Genomic DNA, 19,385 nt, shown 5'->3' on the forward strand with positions numbered 1-19,385 from the left:
CTTGTACTTCATCCTAGTACATTTTTTAAAATTTACAGTCACTTTATAAACTTTGGTATTAACAGAAATTGGGCAGCGAGAGGGAGGACAAGCTAAATAACAGTAGACATCCAGTTAAGTGGAATAAAAACCTGCTGCCACAGAGTGACTTGAAGAGTCCCATCTTGGAAATAAAGGTTGCACTGTTGGTGATCCAAGAACTTGATGGCCTGCAGTGAAAGCGCCACACTTAAGATGTCCAGTTAGGAGCGGAGAAGGACCTGAAATGAAAACAAGGGACTGAGACCACATCAACCAGTGCAGCTCAATCAGGCCAAGACTGGAACCTTCTTACTTGGATACATCTTGACTGGGGCAAAATACTAGCCAACACTTGAATGGAAGGGGAAAAAACAAAACTTCAGGAGACCGAGAGGCAATCTGCCAACAGCCCTGGTCAATACTGTATATGCCTGGCACTTTAACTTTGTGTTTTGCGTGACTAAACAGTGTTCAGAATCATCTGTCAGTGTATTAAGGCGCAGATACTTTTACTTTGAACTGTACTTGACCAATTTGTTGTTTTTTTTGCTGTAATTTTCGCATAGCCAGCTGAGGTGCTACGTCTTAACCAAAAAGTGTTTTGGAGTTCAGAATAGCTGTTCCTCCCTATAAAGGTGCCGTGTTACAGTTCCTTTTACCTTGAACCGTACTTTGAAGTTTTTTGCTTTTCTATTTTAGTTTTATCTTGTATATACAAAATGCGGTGTCAAAACTGATTTCTGACGATTTCAAATTCAAAATAGTCTTCCATCAGTATAAAGGGGTACTCTTATTTTACCTCAAACCACATTTCAATTTTTATAGTGTGAAAATTCTTATACTTTTGAGATATGATGATTTAAAAAAAAAAAAAGTGTTTCTGGTTAGTTCAGAACAGTTTTCCATCAGTATAAAGGGGGAGTGTTATTCTCACATATTAGATGGAATAAAACAGATAATCAGCCACGGTCAGGACCTCTTCTACATACAGTATTACTATTTTATACATGCAAGATAATCTCTCATTACTTACACGGTGTGACAGTTTAGAAACTATATAGTTTAGAATGTTGCATGTACAGGATAGGACTGCCGCAAAACTCCATTCATTCAATTTTAATGTTCCCAAGAAATTTCCACTAACCTCAGATTGCATTTTCTATATTGCTGCTTTTCCATTATTCATTTTCTGGTTTCATTTTTCATATCCTGTGGAGCACACAGAGTGGGGCAGACTGAACAGTTTAAATGTCATAGCTTTAATAAAAATAAATAAAGTCTTGACTTTTTAAATATAGAATTTGCTTTGTATCATTACAACTGAAAATATCAATGGCTTCCTCATAACTATTATGAATTGCCAAGTCTTCATGTGTGTGTACATCTTTCCAGACTATTCCTTTATGTCACAGTTTTACAGGATTATAAGTATGTCATGTTTAGTGGCCCCCGTGTCAATCAGATACTACAGATGTACTACATGCTAGCCCACTACTGCTTGGCGTGCATTATTCACATTGCATTATCCCTGAATGCACGTTAGGGCTGGACGATGTACATTATTACACTTCTAAAACATTAACGTTATACAAAGTTATTGTCCGTTTTACCTGCATTGTTATCACTCTTTAATTTAATATTGTTCTTTACCAGTATGCTGCTGCTGGAGTATGGGAATTTCCCCTTGGGATTAATAAAGTATCTATCTATCCAAAAAAAGAGCTGAAGTTAATGTCAATAAGAGAGGACAAGTACATTTGTGAAATAAAACTTCAGTCACATAAATTCCTTATACCAAACTAAACATCAGGTATGGTAACTGAATCCGATTTATGACTGTAGCAACACTGAAAAGAAGGAGTGTGCTAAAACCATTCAACAAGTCCACTTAGACCAGCCACCATTCCAAACAAATTCAACGGGTGTTGGTGTTAGTGAGCAGGTGGATGTCGGCCTTCCACAGGACCGTCATGAGTTTAGAACACAAATCGATTGGCTTATTTGAAGTGCACCAGTTTGTCCTCCCCAATATGAGACAGAGTAATAATTAAAAAAAAAAAAGTGCCAAAAATGAAAGAAAATGAAAATGTACACTTTGAACGCACATCATACCCAAACCCCGACTCAGTAGCACTTAACCAAAGGAACACAAATCTTGAGCCAAAAAAAAAAATTCAAACCCACAGACAGAATAAAATATAAAACTATTACAAGAATTTGTTCTGACCTTGCTAGACATGCGCTCTGCAGATTAGCACAAGGATGCGATTAGCAGAACCAGGGAATACTGAACGGTTCAGGTGAGCTGGGCTTTTTAAATCAAAATGAACACTATAATCTCTAATAGCCATCTAAAAGGAAGGTGATGATAAAGCACTAGTAAACTGAAGAGAATTTCCTAGAATGACACAATGAGGCAAAGGCGGCCATACAAAGAAACTCTAGTCAGATGCTCAAGGTCCAGATCTGAAGGAAACTCGCTACAAATCAGGAACTGCATCTTAAGAGATATGAAATGCAAGCTCGGAAGAAAACGAAATCACTTTATACACAGTTTTGAGACTTGCACATTCTCAGTCTCTCTTGAAAGCAGATGAAGTGCATCATTCTAATTAAGGAAAGAAAAAAAAATGTGCAAACACAGCTACCATGATTATTGCTTGAAATGTGACTTAACGTACACCTCATTGTGAAGGTAAGCATTTATTTAGTTCCCTTCGTTACATCCCCCAGGGGCATCAAGGGTTTTTACAAAATATGTACAACATTTACAACTGATGAACTGTTATATTACACTGGAAATTAAGGACTCCTCTTCCACAATGGTCCTCAGTTGAAGTCCGTATTAAAATCATAAGCGTCATCATCACCAAGATTGGATGATGAAAAATTGATGTCAATGGGCACCTGCAATTGTGTTTTCTTGGCTGGGGAAACACAGAAAAACAGGAAAATCGTTTCAAAACCAACACTTTGTTCATCCCTTTTTTATCATAACATATGTGAAATGAAATACACACATCCTCAAAATGTACCTTTGTGTTAGAGCACACACAAGGTTCAGCCTACAGTCATCCATGCAAATAAAATTTCACACCCAGTAGATTTTCACAACACACAAGAGAGTAATTCAGAGTGCTGATCTGTCCCTGTACTTTTGTGAAATTCAATTATTTTTAATATACAGCTAAAGAGAGCAGAACTGGCACATCATTGCCTGGGAAATCCTGTCTATCAGATGACCACCCAGACCACTGCCTTCACCTTGCGATCTGCACACTCCTGCAGGCTAAAGAGTTTTATTTTAATGAGATCAGAGTTGGATATGAAGTCTTCAATTCAATTCAAGATTCAACAGGATTCTCCTCATGTCTCATTGGGCAAATATATAATGCATCTTAGAAAGCCAATCAGAAGCCTTTGCTTACATACCCATTTCCATTTCTGCTTTGTCCTTTTCAGGGGCATTCTTTACAGAAACTCGTTTTCTGGTTCCTTCTCGGCTTACAGATGGTTCATTCTATATTGACAAAAAAAAAATTAAGTCAAGCTGGTACAAAAAATCTTCTACAAGGAGATGCTGGAGGGATTTATTCTCAATATACTACATTAAAAACACTCCAGTCTGTTCTCCGTCCATCCCAACTTCTTATTTATATTTCCATCCACATTACTACATGGTAAGGTTTCCCCAACCCCCCTTTTACAACTACTAGCTTGCATAAGATGGCAACACACAACAACACAACAGGAAAAGCACTTCTTATAGCTCTGGTGAGATCAGAGTTGGATCTGAAGTCTTCATTAGAAGAATCAAGATTCATTCATTTATCCTCATTTCTCACATCAGAGCTGTGCGTTGCTACTCTTTAAAACCTTAAGAACCATTAAGTACAACAGCCCAGTTAAATTTTTTTTTTTTTAAATTTCACACAAAAAAACCCATGAGGCTCTTAATTGCTAGAAATTAGGAAAGCACAATTTAAATTACAGTACTGCAATAGAAGTCGTTTTTACGACTGGTACGATTTGAGACATGAACTACAAAGAAGCTGGCTTACACACTGTCACTTGGAAGCGAGATGGCATCTCATTTATAGGAACTTGTATAAAACGAGTCCAGTATTTCACGTTCAGTCATTAATACAGGCATACTAATAACTGCCGGTTCTTAAAATATCCAAAAGATACAGTCAACTCTTCACTATATAGTAGGACTCAAGTGTTTGTAACTGTTTGCCTGTTCAGCACTGCTCTCATTTGAGCTGAAACACTTAAGCAGTTATTAGATACTTAAAAACCAAAAAAAACAAAAAACAGTGAAAGGGACAACGCTAAACAAACAGTTTAATATTGTCAATCAAGGCTGTGCATTTTAAACTGATCTCAGTATTAGGAAACCAAAACAGATTAATGAAACCCTAAAAGGGCACGTATACTCCACCGGTCCCTGTAGACATTCTCAGTAGCAGGTAATGGCCAAATAAAACGCGAGAGAGTGTGGTTGTTAGACTAAATCTTCTCAATACGGTTAAGCAAAAACACTTTTAAATAATCTAGCAGAAAAGCAGTTTTCATGAATTCTTGCATTACTGGAAATTGGCATTAAACCAATCTATTTATTGTACTTGCCATTCTGCCCATGCATGAAGTTGAAAAATTACTATTGTAAGGGACGGCCGGCAGCTCAATGCGGCTGGGACACCCAGAGAACGGAAGGATAGGGGAAGGCAGCTTTTCTAGGTCACTTCCTCCCTCAGAACGTTAGATGGCAGCTCCATTGGGTGACAGCAGAGTTGCACATCTCAGCCCTGTTGGGTGCTGTGAGTGCCACCAGGGGGTGGTATAATTATACAAGAGCCATATGGCACGAGGTTTCTGCCCAATATAAAAAGGATTGGGCCAACCTAACAGGGATGAGCCAGAGTCGGGTGGATGGTGGACAAAGCTTGTTGGAAGGAGTGAAGGAGGAAGAAAGAAAGAATCATTTGTGTGCTTTATTGCCCATTTACTTGTGGCTGTGCTGGTGGAGAGCACTGCGAAGAGTTAAAAATAAACGAGCACTTATGTCACCATTGTCTGTGTGTTGGGGTTGAGGAGCGACAGTGCCCTCTAGTGTCCACACTATTTATCTGTATTGTGTTGATTCTCTTAGGCTTGTGTGTAGCCTTTGATTGAAGATTCAGTCTACTTTCAACCCCCAACCATGCACCAGGGTACTTTTGAAACCATAATTCAAAATAACTGCAGTGCCTCATAACTGAGCATTTACTCAAATATGCCTTTTTTTTTTTTTTTTAAGTCCCCCAATACTCTTGGCAATCTAGAAGAGACTAACAATTGCAGAATATTTATATCATGTCCAAACAGGTTCCTAGTCAACATTCCGCTCCAATTCTACAGGCATATAGGCAAAACCTTTCTAACACACTAGCAGAGTGGAAAAAGCAACACGTTTCAAAAGGAGAACACATGAAGGCATTTTCCATGACACAACAAAAGAATTGTGGGGATCTGAAAGGCAGCGTTTGTCAACTGAGCAGACAAACACTGGGGTTCTCTCAGCATCATATAAAGAAAAGGGTCATTCAAGTTAGAACAAATTAATATTTTATGGGGTCTCTGAACCTTTTAAAATTTCCAAGTGTGTAGGAACAAGAAATCTTGTTTATAAACCTTAAACTGGACTGGTTTGACAAGCAGGGCAAATACAAGAACTAAATACTAATGCTTATTTGTTATCTGTTTTTTCTATCTTTCAAATAAATTTTATTTGAAAACCTAGCATATACTATATTTTATATAAAAATAAGAGGCAAGGCAACATATTTTGATTTTTTTTTTTACCTCTTCCATTTCTACACCGTCTTCACCATCCTCTATGTGTTCCTCCTCTTGCTCATTAGACTGCTCCATATGTTCGCCACTGTCCTCCGAGACATCTTCCAACAGTCCAACTGTAGCATTTAATGACTGAAACGTAATGCTACTTGACTTAGTGGGGCACTTCACAGCTGTGGACGAAAATTTAGACACCCACTTAAAATAAGAACAATGTTTAAAGGCTGGTATGATTCCAAATTACAGTAAAGACCACAATAACCAAAAACTTAAAAAAGGAACACAAAGGAAGAATAAATGTGAAGAGCACAAAGTAACATACAGGACAAAACCACTTCTTGGTCACACTGGGCTTAACGAGAATGGTCTTGACCCTACTTGTTTTTGTTAAAAAAATAAATAAATAAAAATAAATAAATAAAAAGCTGCTGAAGCACAATCGCTATATCCATGTTTCATAGGCCTCCTTATGTGTTTTGGCCACTCCAACACCACCCAGACTGAGCCCTTGCTACTGTGTCCATCCTTAAAGCCCTTTTGGTCAGGGTCTCCTTCCGTAAAGAAGAACACAAAGGAAGAATAAATGTGAAGAGCACAAAGTAACATACAGGACAAAACCACTTCTTGGTCACACTGGGCCTAACGAGAATGGTCTTGACCCTACTTGTCTTTGTTAAAAAAATAAATAAATAAAAAAATAAAAAGCTGCTGAAGCACAATCGCTATGCCCATGTTTCATAGGCCTCCTTATGTGTTTTGGCCACTCCAACACCACCCAGACGGAGCCCTTGCTACTGTGTCCAACTTTAAAGCCCTTTTGGTCAGGGTCTCCTTCATAATCCTTTCCTGCAGTTATACCTAGAACAATCCATGCAACCTTTTCCAGGGCTACAAACATCCACTGAACCCTGACCTAAACTGCTGCATTTATAGGGTCATTACTGTCACGTGTACAGAGAACAATGAAACGCATAACATGTGCTAATCAACAACATGTCACCACTCTCTGGCACCAAGATCTTTGTCATATATCTGTAGGTAGGTAGGTAGGTAGAGTGAAAGGCACTATATAACTGACAGATAGATACTTTATTAATCCCAAGGGGAAATTCACATACTCCAGCAGCAGCATACTGATAAAGAACAATATTAAAGAGCGATAACAATGCAGGGTAAAACAGCCACATAAAAGAAAGTGATAGGAGTGATCAGGGAAATAGAGAAAAAAAAGGTAGAAAGATAAAGTCATACACGTAGACAAGATACTAACTACAAGTGATAGGTAACATACCAGACAGTGTCTTAAGATTGTCATATTGCAGTGTGTCATCTTCAGAAAGGCATGAAGAACTGTTAAGTTCATTGGGAAGATTACAATGGTAATTCATTTTACTCCTGGGGGTGTTCATGTATACAAAAGAAGAAGAAGAAAAAAAAAAAGTTACGACTTTTTCAGGAATGCTACAAGTAATAAAACATGTAAATATTACAAGTAGAAGATAACATTGGGCCAGGCGGAACAGACTGTACTTTTGCCTTCAGGAGATCAGAGTTGGATCTTAAGTCATCACAGAGAATCAAGTTTTAGTTTAGTATCCTCATTTCTCACATGGCATTAGTACTGTTCCACTTCAAATCACTACCTTGATACCCCGGCTACAATGAAAAGACAATCTTTATCTTAAAAAAAAAAAAAAAACAACCACCACACAACACACTTGCAAGAAATTACATTAAATGTGACTAGTCCCAGCATCATGCATGCTAAAGTTGCAGGTTTTAATGCCACCCCTTGGTCCATGGCCTTAGCCCCAACACTACTGGAAAAATCCTTCAATATGTCATATTTAGGTTGTCTTTAGCGCATTTTCATGATGGTTTGCACTTGCAAGCTGAACTGTGGCATACTGTCTGTGGCCACCTCTTCAGATATTAAAGTCCCAGGCATGTGAAGGTATGACTTTAAATAGTTCCATTTGAGTGAGTGTATTTGAATATATAAGCAGGACCTGTGATGTCTCATTAATTGGGTTCCTACCATGTCAGGATCAACCTGCCTAAAAGATTTTAATACTTTTGAGTAAATGATGTTCAAAAATAAAATAATTTTATTTTACAATGTGGGCCACATTCTATTAGAAACATTTAAAAATCTCAAAACACACACACACACACACACACACACACACACACACTGCATCGACAATTGCTTACCCAGTCAGGTCTTTCAGGAAGATCCGTGCAGCTTTATCTGTATCTGGAATGTTCCCCTTTTTCACAAAACCCCTCCTCTGTGCAAGCAAAGTTAAAAATTCCAAGGAATTTCTGAAGTCAGGCAAATTATATGCCATCATGATCTGTATTGGAGAGTGACAAAATGTACACAAAAATCACCAAATTGCCCGTTAAAACTTACCTAACAAGATAAAAACTACACAGAAAATCTTAGTTTATACTACTAAAGGGTCAAATTCACCAACTATTAGTATTTCTTACATTTCAAAGCAGTAACAATACCTTTTGTTTGCTACATTGTTTGAGTAGTGCATTGACTGCCCCTCTTGGATTTTCCATATTCTCAATGTCAACATGACCTCTTAAGGCCAGAGTAGCCACAGAGTTTGAGGGGGCAGCAATGATAGGAGGGCAGTCAATCATCCGGATGTGGTTGTCAATTTTCACTTCCTGGATATGCCTGCATGAAATTAAGAAAGACACAGATTACCAATTCAACTGAAGTTGATTATTTTTGCATAATTATTCACTCTCAGTGGGTTTAAGATTCTCAAGATTAATTTGAGCTATACGATCAAGCTACAAAAATGTAAAACAAGTACATTTACCGTTATTTGTGGTATGTGGTCAGTAGAAAAGTAAAGACAGACAGCTCAGAAGCACGTGGACTATTAACTTAACACACTGAGGGGGACAAAAAAAATCCAAGATACAAAAACTATGTAAGTGGAAAAAGTTTTATTTTTAAAAAGTATTATAGTCTAGTATCTGCAAGGGACTGTTAGTCATTTCTTTTTATGGGGTCTTCCATAGCTATCACTGAACAGCAAGAATCTGTAACCGTTTCACTAAAATTAGACAACTAAACTGCTATCCAATGCTAAAGTGGCTTGCTTGATAAGCAACTGATAAAACGCTGAACCAGACCAGTGGACACAAATCAACAGTCAGGTCACTACATCAATTGTGTGTCACTATCTTTTACCCTCACATTTACATATGTGGTGTAACGTGTAAAATGATTAGCAGGACTTCCTGTATTTTGAAAATTAAAAGCCACACAACTTTTCCTCCTTTAACAAACAACAATTAATGCTCTAGAAACTTCAACATACTCCTGAGGTTGAAAATCAGCCAAATTGGTATGTAACCCATAAAATGCAAAACTTCAGGTATAACAATAGGGTGTAAAATTATGGACAATGGCCTGTGTTCTGAAGCTTTCCCATGTTAATGCTACTAATTGTGTACTTATTTACTGTGTAGAATTTTCATAAAACAGCTATAAATATACACAGATACACTATATATATATGATATATATATATATATATATATATATATATATATATATATATATATATATATATATATATATATATATATATATATAGATATATATATATATATATATATATATATATATATATATATATATATATATATATATATATATATATATCTATCTATATATATATATATATATATATATATATATATATATATATATATATATATATATATATATATATATATATATATATATACACACACACACACACACACACATATATATACACACACACATATACACACATATATATATACATACATACATACACAAATACACACACACATACATAAACACAAGAGGAAGCGAAAAATAAAAGTAATGTCCCATAAAACGGCAACACTCCAGTTCAATAAGCTTACATATAACCTATCATAATAGGTAATATGACTTATTGAGCTGACCATCAAATCCAGAACATGAACAATCAATCAACACAAAACAATTCCACATGTTCACTACAGCACTTGGGTGTTTTCACACTCCTATCCAGTTTGCTTTCTTCTGAATCAGGGGATGTTTCATTATTTTGTTTCAATCTCTACTTTATTTGGTTGCTTTTCACACTGCAGACTGTCAGGCGAACTAAACATATCAATAAACATCCAGTGGGCCTATTGTGAACTTCATTCAGTGGGCAGAAATACATTTTTTTTCCAGAAAAAAAATAAATCATTGAAAGTTAACAACAGTTGTGTTTGCCTACTACTTCCATAGTTATCTGGTTTATTTAATCAAGCACAGCTCTATCAGCAAAATGGCTGTAAACAATCAAGTGTAAAAACGTATGAAATGTATGCTACTACACATGGCACAAAAAGGACACGTTTTAAATAGGCAAGAATGCAAATGGAAGCACACTCTGCGGAGGGTATACATTGATGTGCTTCAGCTGTAGGACTGTAGATGTGCCAGGTGTGTTTCATTTAACTATATGATGCTGTGCATTTACTCCCCCACATTCACCATACCCTAAATCTCAAATCATGTCTACGATCTTAACTCCTGTAACTAACTGCTAACGTTCAATTTGGAACGTCTGATTAACATTTACTACATGTCAGTTAGTGTATCCACATCGTGCCCTGTAAAAGATCACACTGACAGGACATCCCACCTGCATGACTCACTTCTGTGGTATAAAATTTTGAGACAAGTTTTGATTGACCCGATCACAAGTGAATTTTGTTTTCCCCTTTTAGCTGCTGTATAATTACGCTCATAAGAGGCATGTATCAGGCATCTGATCAGGTGCTAGGCCTGCCCTAACTGACTGGTAATTGTGCAAGTGTTTATTTGGATTTTGTCACATTTGTACCTATGTATTTTCAACTTTTTGTAGTTGTTAGTGTACATTTTAACCCTCGACCCTATTATGCAGTGAATGAAACTCCCCAATCATCAACAGCAAATCACTTAAGTGTGACGACCACATCCCAGTACACACAATTTCACCAATGCTGCACAGTATTTACTGTAATCGGCTTGGTCTTGTGTTAGTTCACAGTCATACTTCATGTGAACTATTCTAGGGCATGCTTGGTACCGCACTGATAACACCCTTACCAAAACGGCCTCGGTCCAGTTTGGTTTGCACACAAGTGGAATTGGCATGTTTACATCTACCTAAACAAACTAGACTTTCAGGGAAATTGCACCAGAGTTCAAATAAAGTCATTAAATAAATTAGGGGTGAAAAGGCATTTAGACTCAACTGCTCATTACCACTGCTTTGTACATGCCACATATGCCCATCTTTTCTACTCCCATGCCCAATTTCAACCCTTATTACAAATTGTGCTTACTTTGTAGTGCACCTGTAAATCCCAGTGTTGCAAACTTCAGCTTTCCGTAAGCTATTAATTATGCTGCTTTTGCCTACATTAGGGAGCCCTGAAAAAGAAAAAAAAAACCAAACAGACTTAATGCACAAAACAAAACCATCAAAGCTCCTTCATAAATGATATCACCTAGCAAGCCATTTAAAACCAAATAGGCAAAAAAAAAAAAAAAGTGTATTATCAAGTAGTTTATTGGTGAAATGTTTGATTTTATGTACATCAGGTTGAACTCACTCCCTGGTTACAATTTTGTTTCCATTACTTTGCCCACACAAATCCCCAGACCCACTGAATTACACATTTTACTTTGATCCTGCTGCGTGTGTTAAACTCATGCCAGCTCTTGTACGTTTATTGTAAAGATGTGGTGACTGACTGAAGAGAAAGCCATTTCGTTCTCCATGCGGATTTTGAACAAATACTTTAAAATTTCAAATCTCTTTTGTTACATAAAGTACTTCGTAACAAAAACGTACAAGGACCCGACAACGTATTCCTTGACAAAAGTTTCTAATGGAAAAATTGTGATCTGCAAGGCACATCAGGCTGCCTTTTGAAAAAAATCTTTGCACATCACAAACAGAGAACATATGGAATTACATCACTTGTCTCTTGTTGTCCCTCGTACCAAGTGTAAAACAAAGGGGGACAGGGCTTTTGCAGCTGCTGCTCCTCGCCTGTGGAACTCTTTACCTCATTACGTAAAGGAGTCGACTACAATTGAACTGTTCAAAACGAGATTAAAGACTCATTTCTACTAACTTGCTTTCCGTGACCTTCAGTAATACTGATGGTTTTCCTCATTGTGATTATGTAATCTTACTTCTATTTATTATTTATTTTAATCGTATTTTTTTTTCTTCTTTTATTGTAAAGCACTTTGGCCGCAACATTCCTGTGTTGTTTTAAATGTGCTATATAAATAAATTGACATCACAACTGGCTTGTGATACAATGCCAATTGTTAAATAAAAAAAAAAAAAAAACACACCATAGTATTTTGCACTCTTCACATTTGCTCTTTTTAGCATATTTAAAATTTTAAACAATTAAGGAGAAATGATCTAAAAAAAATAAATAAATAAAAAAAAAAAACACAAGGAACTGGTAAGATACGAAAGGGCCATCCATCCACGGCACTGGCTCTGCCATTAACTTACAGTGGAATAAACTTTTGTTTCCCCACCCATTTCTTACACCAATCTCCACAACCTTTTGAAAAGTTTGATGGATGCATTTTAATCAATACTATGCATCTCCTTATGGAAAAAACAGACTTTTTTCTGTACCTTTTAAAACACTTTTTCATGTGTCATCTTGGACGGACCCAAACAAAACCTGTACAACTTCACATTCTATGCACATTACATTTAACAGCAGAACATAAAAGGAGTCAGACTCAACATCACAGAAGAGTTGCAGGTATAAAAGCAAGGTATTCCTTTTAAAACAAGGAGCAGAAGTTGCCAATGATAGCTAATAAATATGTCCTCACCAATGACTCCAACCTTTAAAATGCCATCTGTCATCTGGGGATGGCAGCATTCTTTTAGGTGTTTCAACAAGACATCACCCCCGTAACAGGAGCTGCCTTTCATTAGCTGTGTAATTCCACCTGGGGGCATTTTTTTCGTCACTACCTGTTAAAAAAAACAAAACCAGACTATTAAAAAATGCATTATTTTTTTTTTTTCTCCCAGAAAGGGTCAGATTCTATTCTCCAAGCTATTTATTTATATTTCACAGAAAACCTGTTGCAGTAACATCCATAAAACGAAATGGTTAGTTGAAATGGCTGGTTGACAGTTAGGAGAAACATTTCAACAAAAATTGATACAAGGAGGCATTTAAAACAGAGAATGAAAAAAAGGGCATTTAAGTGCAAGTTCAAATTTGCTGTCATATGTATAGAGTACAGTAAAACATTTACCTGCATGTCTGACTAAAACGCAACACCTCAATCACTCCATGTCTTAAGTGTTTTAATAAAGTGAGGTGCTCAATGACAGTCTACATTCACTAATCTGAGCTACACCAATGTGATAAATACCATCAACACCACATACTTTCAACTGTATAATAACAGAAAAAAAAAAAAACTGCACCAACAATCGATATATCAAAATTAAATCCTACCTTCATACTGTCTTCAAACATGGTAGCTGATTTGAAGGCCACTGTGGGAAATTCTAGTTGCAGACATTTTATCCAGTCTGTGACAATCTCTTTTGGTACTAGATCTGAAATTTTAGAAAATGAAGCAAACCATTACTTATACTTCTATTAGTATGTCAGAAGCATGTCAAAAAACTCAAGATGCATATTTTCTATATAACCTAATCAGAAAAGCTTTCATTCCAGCTCAGTAAAATCCAATGAACTAGAACTACTAGCAATTCTGACACTACCCCAAATGGAATTTACATTAGTATTAATCGAAATCTGTTTTATATGTGATCATAAGGCTAACAAACAACACACTTCACCAAAACCACCACCATACAGCGAGTTTTGCCACTCTACTGAAAAAATGTCCCCTGAATTCTAGCAAGAAAAAGTTGTAGTAAAAATGTACTTTATTACAACTAACCTACAGTATAAAGAACAAAGGATATACCTATATAAAAAACACACCTCTAGACAAAGAATATTAAGAATGGCTGCAAGCACCACAAACATACACACCAAGAAACCAGGCAGGTAGAAATACATCAGTGTGTGCTGATGAAATGTGAACACTAGCAAAAATGGAAGGGTAGTCCTGGGATGTTCATTCATGCCAGTGACTTAATTTGTGGAATACTTTCCTGTACATTTCCCCCATGATGCTTTATGAGGCCAGCATGACATCAGAACTTTAATGGGTACGTTCAAAAATTTCATGCATGTGTATTACAAGATTGTTGTCAAGTTGCTTTGGGCATGCAGCATATCAGGACTGGATCAGTACTCTAGATTTGCAACCAGCATGCATGTTTATAATGAGAAGAGAGAAAAAAAAAAAAAACCACATACAGTGTTTTCAATTGAGGGATACAGTAGTGACGTATTTTACTATTACAAAAGTTTCTGATGCACCATCTGTTGAAATGACAAATATATTACTTTGTGAACTGCAAAAAACAAATAGATGGTGCACTGCAAGAAATATTACTCGGGGTCTACGTTGACTACATGTACTTCAATGGGGATGTGTATCAGAGATGGAAATAAACCAAATGTGAACAGGCCCAAGTTAAAAAAAAAAAAATCGCACTTAAGAGCATTAGAATGCATTCACTTTTGGCTTACTGAATTCATATAGTTTAAGCTATAAATTGCACTTATCTACAGTTATAATTTATATTTTCATTTATGCACATAACTTGGATACATTTACTCATTAATGAATGTTACTAAATATGTACATATGCAATTTTAAAAAAAGAATGCAAAGTACCATTTTGCTACTACTTGTGTTTATATATAGAATTCTAGTAAAAATCCAAATCTAACATATGAAGTTCACACCCTCTGTCCAATCTCAACAGAATTTTGTACACATCTCATTTTGAGATCCAACAATGTGACCCTGGGGGTTCCTTGAATGGGGTTTCTTTCTTAGTACAGTGAGTTTTAAGTACGGTGCCTTTCCCCAGATTTTGAGCCCAGAAATAAATGAATGCGTCTCAGGGAGGGTACACTTTAAGAAACACCATTCACATTAATCACTTAGGCAATTCTGCCTTAACATTACTTACTAGGCAAATGCATTGTTGACATTGAATAAATAGAGATAAATAATTTGTTTGCTCTTTTTTGACTCACCGACTTTGTTCAAGACTAACAGCAACTTTTTCTTTTGAGATTTCAGGATGGTTTCTTCTATCTGTGGACATCTACAGCCCCGAGGGTCTCTTGCATCTAAAACTTCAAGGATAACATCACTGGCATCAATAACCTAGTTGACACAAAGGATCAATTAGCTCTTTCACCAAGTAAACATAACATGGAAAGGGACACAGACACAAATAAAACTTAAGGCAATAAATGCTATTAAAAAAAAACCTGCATTCCCAGCTAATAATCTTAAATCAGGACTTACTTTTTGTATTTCTAGGCAGAATGACGCTGTAAAATGTTTAGCTTCCTTTTTGTGCGATTCGGATTGTTTCACTGGAAGTTTCTGTTGAACATACACACAACACTATTCACTGTATCATTCTAAAACACAAACTGTTTTATACAAAAAAAAAAAAAGAAACATGGCTAACCTCGGTTTTCTGGGATTTTGCCTTCTGGTCTTTACCACCTTCCTGTTTTCGCTTAGCTTTCTCTTTTTTTCTAGCTAGCTTCTGCTTTTCTTTTTCTTCTTCAAGCTGGAACACAAAAACAAGTTTCTCAAAAAAAAAACTTTACTTTCTAGGATAAAATGTATGAACTGTATTGGTTTAGTGCATTAAGCAGACAACCAACTCCAAATTAAAATCACCAAGGACTCACACTAACACACCAAAACTCAGACAGACAGACAGAGAGAGAGAATCATGGGACTACTTCAAAGACTGCCTGTGAAATTCCAATAGTAAGAAGGGCCTTTCAAAGTACAAGATGCTCATCTCTACATTTGTTAACCCACTTGAACACGAACAGTTTACCAGGATGCTTCTCCACTGTAGTGGAATCAAGGTCTTGTTCCTTAATCATTTACAAGCATAACTTTTAGCAAACCCAGTTATTGAGACTTTTGACAAGGAAGTTCAGAGGAACTGCACATTTGATCAAACTTGCCACAAGAAACCAGATAAGGCCATTTTGACAATACAAACCTTTAACCGCCTCTGTTCTGCTTCCCTTAAAAGCTCTTCTTTAAAAGGTGCACTGTTGGGAACTCCAGGGTCTTTTTTAGTTTTCCGAAAGCCACGTTTCTTTGCTTCTTTACGTAATTTTCTGTGATGCTCACGAACCTACAGAGGGGTAAGAAAAATCTATTACTAGTGGAAATCTCTTCCTGTCTTGCACAATTAAGACTAACCATTTTTATTCTTAAAACATTATGCACTTCCAAGTTCTGGTGGACTTTTGTCTGAGCCTTTCTACACTTACAGTTCAACCCAGCACTGATCTTTTCACAATTGTTAAAAGTCCCAGAAAGTCCTACACCAACTTGGATTTAGCTTATCCTTTCAAATGTGGGATTCTGTTAGCAACTGCTGGAATAACACCCAAGTATAAACGCTTAACTCATTTTAAGCCATCATTTTTGTGTGATTCAAAACAAAAATGCAACCAAATATATGATACTCGTAAAATCTGGTGTACTGCCACCATACTATAAAAAAGTAACATGAACAGCTGTCATGTTTATCTATGAACTATGGGCTATCCCTACATTGTTAGGCCGAGAACCAAACCAGTTTAGTTATTAAAAGAAACGGCTACACAGGAATCTAAACCAAGTCTGTTTTTTTTGAGAGAATTGCCTTTTGATATTGGAGTGTAACAGTTAGGCAATAAACAATTAACTCAACTGCATATATGGAAATTAAGCAATAAATCAAGTTCAGCTCAGAGCAGGTTCTGTCTTCTTCCCCTCCACAAGAAGTAACATAAAAACAGTCCTTTCAGAACAGATTTCCAGAAACCAATCTTGTCTTTAAATTTTGGATGTGGGAATTTAATCCCTGCCCTTATATCAACTTCATAGTGGTCTGCCACCAAATACGTTTTCAGCAATACACTCAAAACCAAGATGGCAAGGGATACCAGAATTATGCAGAAGGTTTCACTAGTGAAAAGTAACTAAACAAATTATGATTACGTGAGGTGAAAGATCTTTCTGGGAATCAAAACCAAACCTTACAAAATTTTGGTTGCACACTTTCACTCTTAACTAATGAGCACTTTAGTAAAGTGTGTCATTTTTGTTCTTAATGAGCAGGACAAAAAATAGTTCGAGTGAACGGCACATTTTGTATTATCAAGATTAAAGTTACCAGACTCGCCCTCAGTCTTTCACACATTTTTTTTTTATATTAGTTCAGCATTTTAACTGAGAAAATTAGGCCAGCATCAAAACACCTCATATTAAAAGTCAAATTATAGCAAATATGGGTTTATTCGATTTCAAAATTGCAAAGAGACAAACATTTAAACACATTACACAGCTAACAAGTCAATGAGAATATAAAGAGCAAATTAATTGGGCAATTTACATTAAAACTAATTGAGAACATTGTGCTAGCTTTAAAAGATCTCAAATTAAAAAAAAATTGCAGAATCATAGCTAAGATATAAAATTGAATGTCTGTCTCTCCCCTATACAATCCTACACCCCTTAAACTAATCTGAATGAAATTTTGCATACTTGCAACCTGCAAGATTAGAGGCATTGACCGAGAGGAAGTGTTAATGACAAATGGGATAACTATTAATATAACTGGATTGCCATAAAAAAACACACCCCAGAAATTTTTGCTTTACTTTCTTTATCCATTCTACACATAAACCAGAGGAACACCAGGTACTTCCGCTAGTAAGGATTGTAAGAAATATGATTTAAAGAAATAAGTTTAAAAAACAGGCCTTTTTGTACTTAATCAGTCTTTTCCAAACGTACAGAGACACACACGCAAAGTGACCAAATATTAAAACACATTTTGTAGCTAACAAGTCAGTGTAAATATGAACAGCTCATTAATTTAAAAGGAATCATTAATACTCTTTAACAAATACTACTAGGTCTGACGGCCCCTCGTATGTGTGTTATTTAACTCAAAGGTCTGCAATACAATTTTTATATGGAAAGCTGGAAATCAACAAAGGGAGCAAAAGAATCACATTATCTTAATTTTTTTTTTTTATTCCTAAGCTTTCGATTCATGCCAGAAATCATCATCATCATCAGGTCATGACTAGATTCAACACACACGTGGATAGATACTCATCTATCTATGAAAACTTTCACTTTTGAAAATACAAATATCCAAACGTTTTTTTTGTAATGTATGTACATCATACACTGGACGTATATTATTTTAGAATCGACAAGGGGTTGGTCAGAATGATCCTTTTCATTTGATTTTTGCATATCTAAATGTCAAATTAAAAAATGTCCATGTATAAGAGAGTTGTACAGCATTCCTATGATATTAGTTTTGCCTTGTACGACTTATAGTTTATAACGAAACCAAAGAGAAAGCATTAAACCCATCTTATTGTAGTACCCATATCTCATTTATTAGAATATGCCTGTGCCATTTGCCATTGCTTAATTTCATGATGAAACATTTTGGAATCCCATTCAACTTTTTGGAATTTGATGACCAGAAAACGCCATGACGAAAACGTGGAGCTCGCGCACGCTCAACCTCCGCATGGCCAATGGACGAGTTTTCTCAAACGATTTCTAAACAAATTATTAGCCGGTCACCACCTAAATAACCTATCTGTAGTTTCCGTTATAGTTTGGTAATACTACTGTTATTACGCTAATAAGATTTCTGTCTCCCTTCCACATTGTCGAAGATAACATGTGGGGAAGAAAAAGATGAAGGCCTACTGCTGCCCCAGCGCATGTTCTACGATCAGACTACTGGTATACGACAAACCTCTTCCCTCGTTCCGATCAGGCCTCACCTTCCTCTGGATCTTGTAGCGCTTAGCACAGGACAGTCTCTTACTTGCTTTCTTCAGTTCTGAAAAACAAGAAGACACCGATCAGAAAAATGAAATTTCTATCACATTCGACACACGTGCCTCTCGGGTGACAAATGTACATTTCAGAATCAGACGCGCCAAAAAGGGGGCTATTTTAGCCCGCCAATCAGCAAAACATAAGCAATGCAAGAAGGGTTTTCCGAAATGTTCCGAATAAAAATTCTGAAACGTCCCCAATTTAAATTAAACGCAAAATTTCTCTCACTCACTTGGCCGCTTCATCTTGAAGCCTTGACGTCCTTACACTTGCAGCTACCAGACCACGTGTAAAAGGAAAAGAAGGAATAAGAGGCGTGCACCGGAGAAGATACGCTCCATATTTCTTAGCGTTGATTGGACGAATGCATAAGATTGACGGGACCATCCTCCTTTCAAAGCAGACTCTCTTACTTCGCCAT

General features: G+C 36.4%; 1 protein-coding gene and 3 non-coding genes across 5 annotated transcripts; all 4 read right to left on the reverse strand.

The window, feature by feature from the left end:
* Window positions 1-17: 17 nt before the first annotated feature.
* Window positions 18-19,302, reverse strand: gnl3 (guanine nucleotide binding protein-like 3 (nucleolar)). Of its 2 annotated transcripts, XR_005635994.1 has the most exons (17): window positions 19,197-19,302; window positions 18,907-18,965; window positions 16,098-16,235; window positions 15,543-15,647; window positions 15,374-15,454; window positions 15,097-15,229; window positions 13,426-13,529; window positions 12,785-12,929; window positions 11,254-11,341; window positions 8,380-8,557; window positions 8,077-8,219; window positions 7,154-7,257; window positions 5,869-6,035; window positions 3,454-3,541; window positions 2,816-2,948; window positions 1,166-1,230; window positions 18-260 (listed from the first exon to the last, which is right to left on the reverse strand). XR_005635994.1 is itself a non-coding variant. In XM_039772962.1 (15 exons), exons 1-15 carry the CDS (start codon window positions 19,207-19,209, stop codon window positions 2,851-2,853), a joined length of 1,644 nt encoding a protein of 547 aa, XP_039628896.1. In that variant the 5' UTR covers window positions 19,210-19,302; the 3' UTR covers window positions 2,655-2,850. The 2 variants fall into 2 exon arrangements, 1 of the variants encoding a protein (XP_039628896.1); XM_039772962.1 differs by lacking the exons at window positions 18-260; window positions 1,166-1,230 and having other exon boundaries at window positions 2,655-2,948.
* Window positions 3,322-3,396, reverse strand: LOC120541822. Its single transcript, XR_005636096.1, has one exon. It is a non-coding gene; the product is annotated as a small nucleolar RNA SNORD19 (small nucleolar RNA).
* Window positions 3,789-3,864, reverse strand: LOC120541820. The gene has a single exon (XR_005636094.1). It is a non-coding gene; the product is annotated as a small nucleolar RNA SNORD19 (small nucleolar RNA).
* Window positions 7,396-7,469, reverse strand: LOC120541821. Its single transcript, XR_005636095.1, has one exon. It is a non-coding gene; the product is annotated as a small nucleolar RNA SNORD19 (small nucleolar RNA).
* Window positions 19,303-19,385: the final 83 nt, after the last annotated feature.

Source organism: Polypterus senegalus, chromosome 12 (assembly GCF_016835505.1).
Source record: "Polypterus senegalus isolate Bchr_013 chromosome 12, ASM1683550v1, whole genome shotgun sequence".
Classification (NCBI taxonomy): Eukaryota; Metazoa; Chordata; class Cladistia; order Polypteriformes; family Polypteridae; genus Polypterus; species Polypterus senegalus.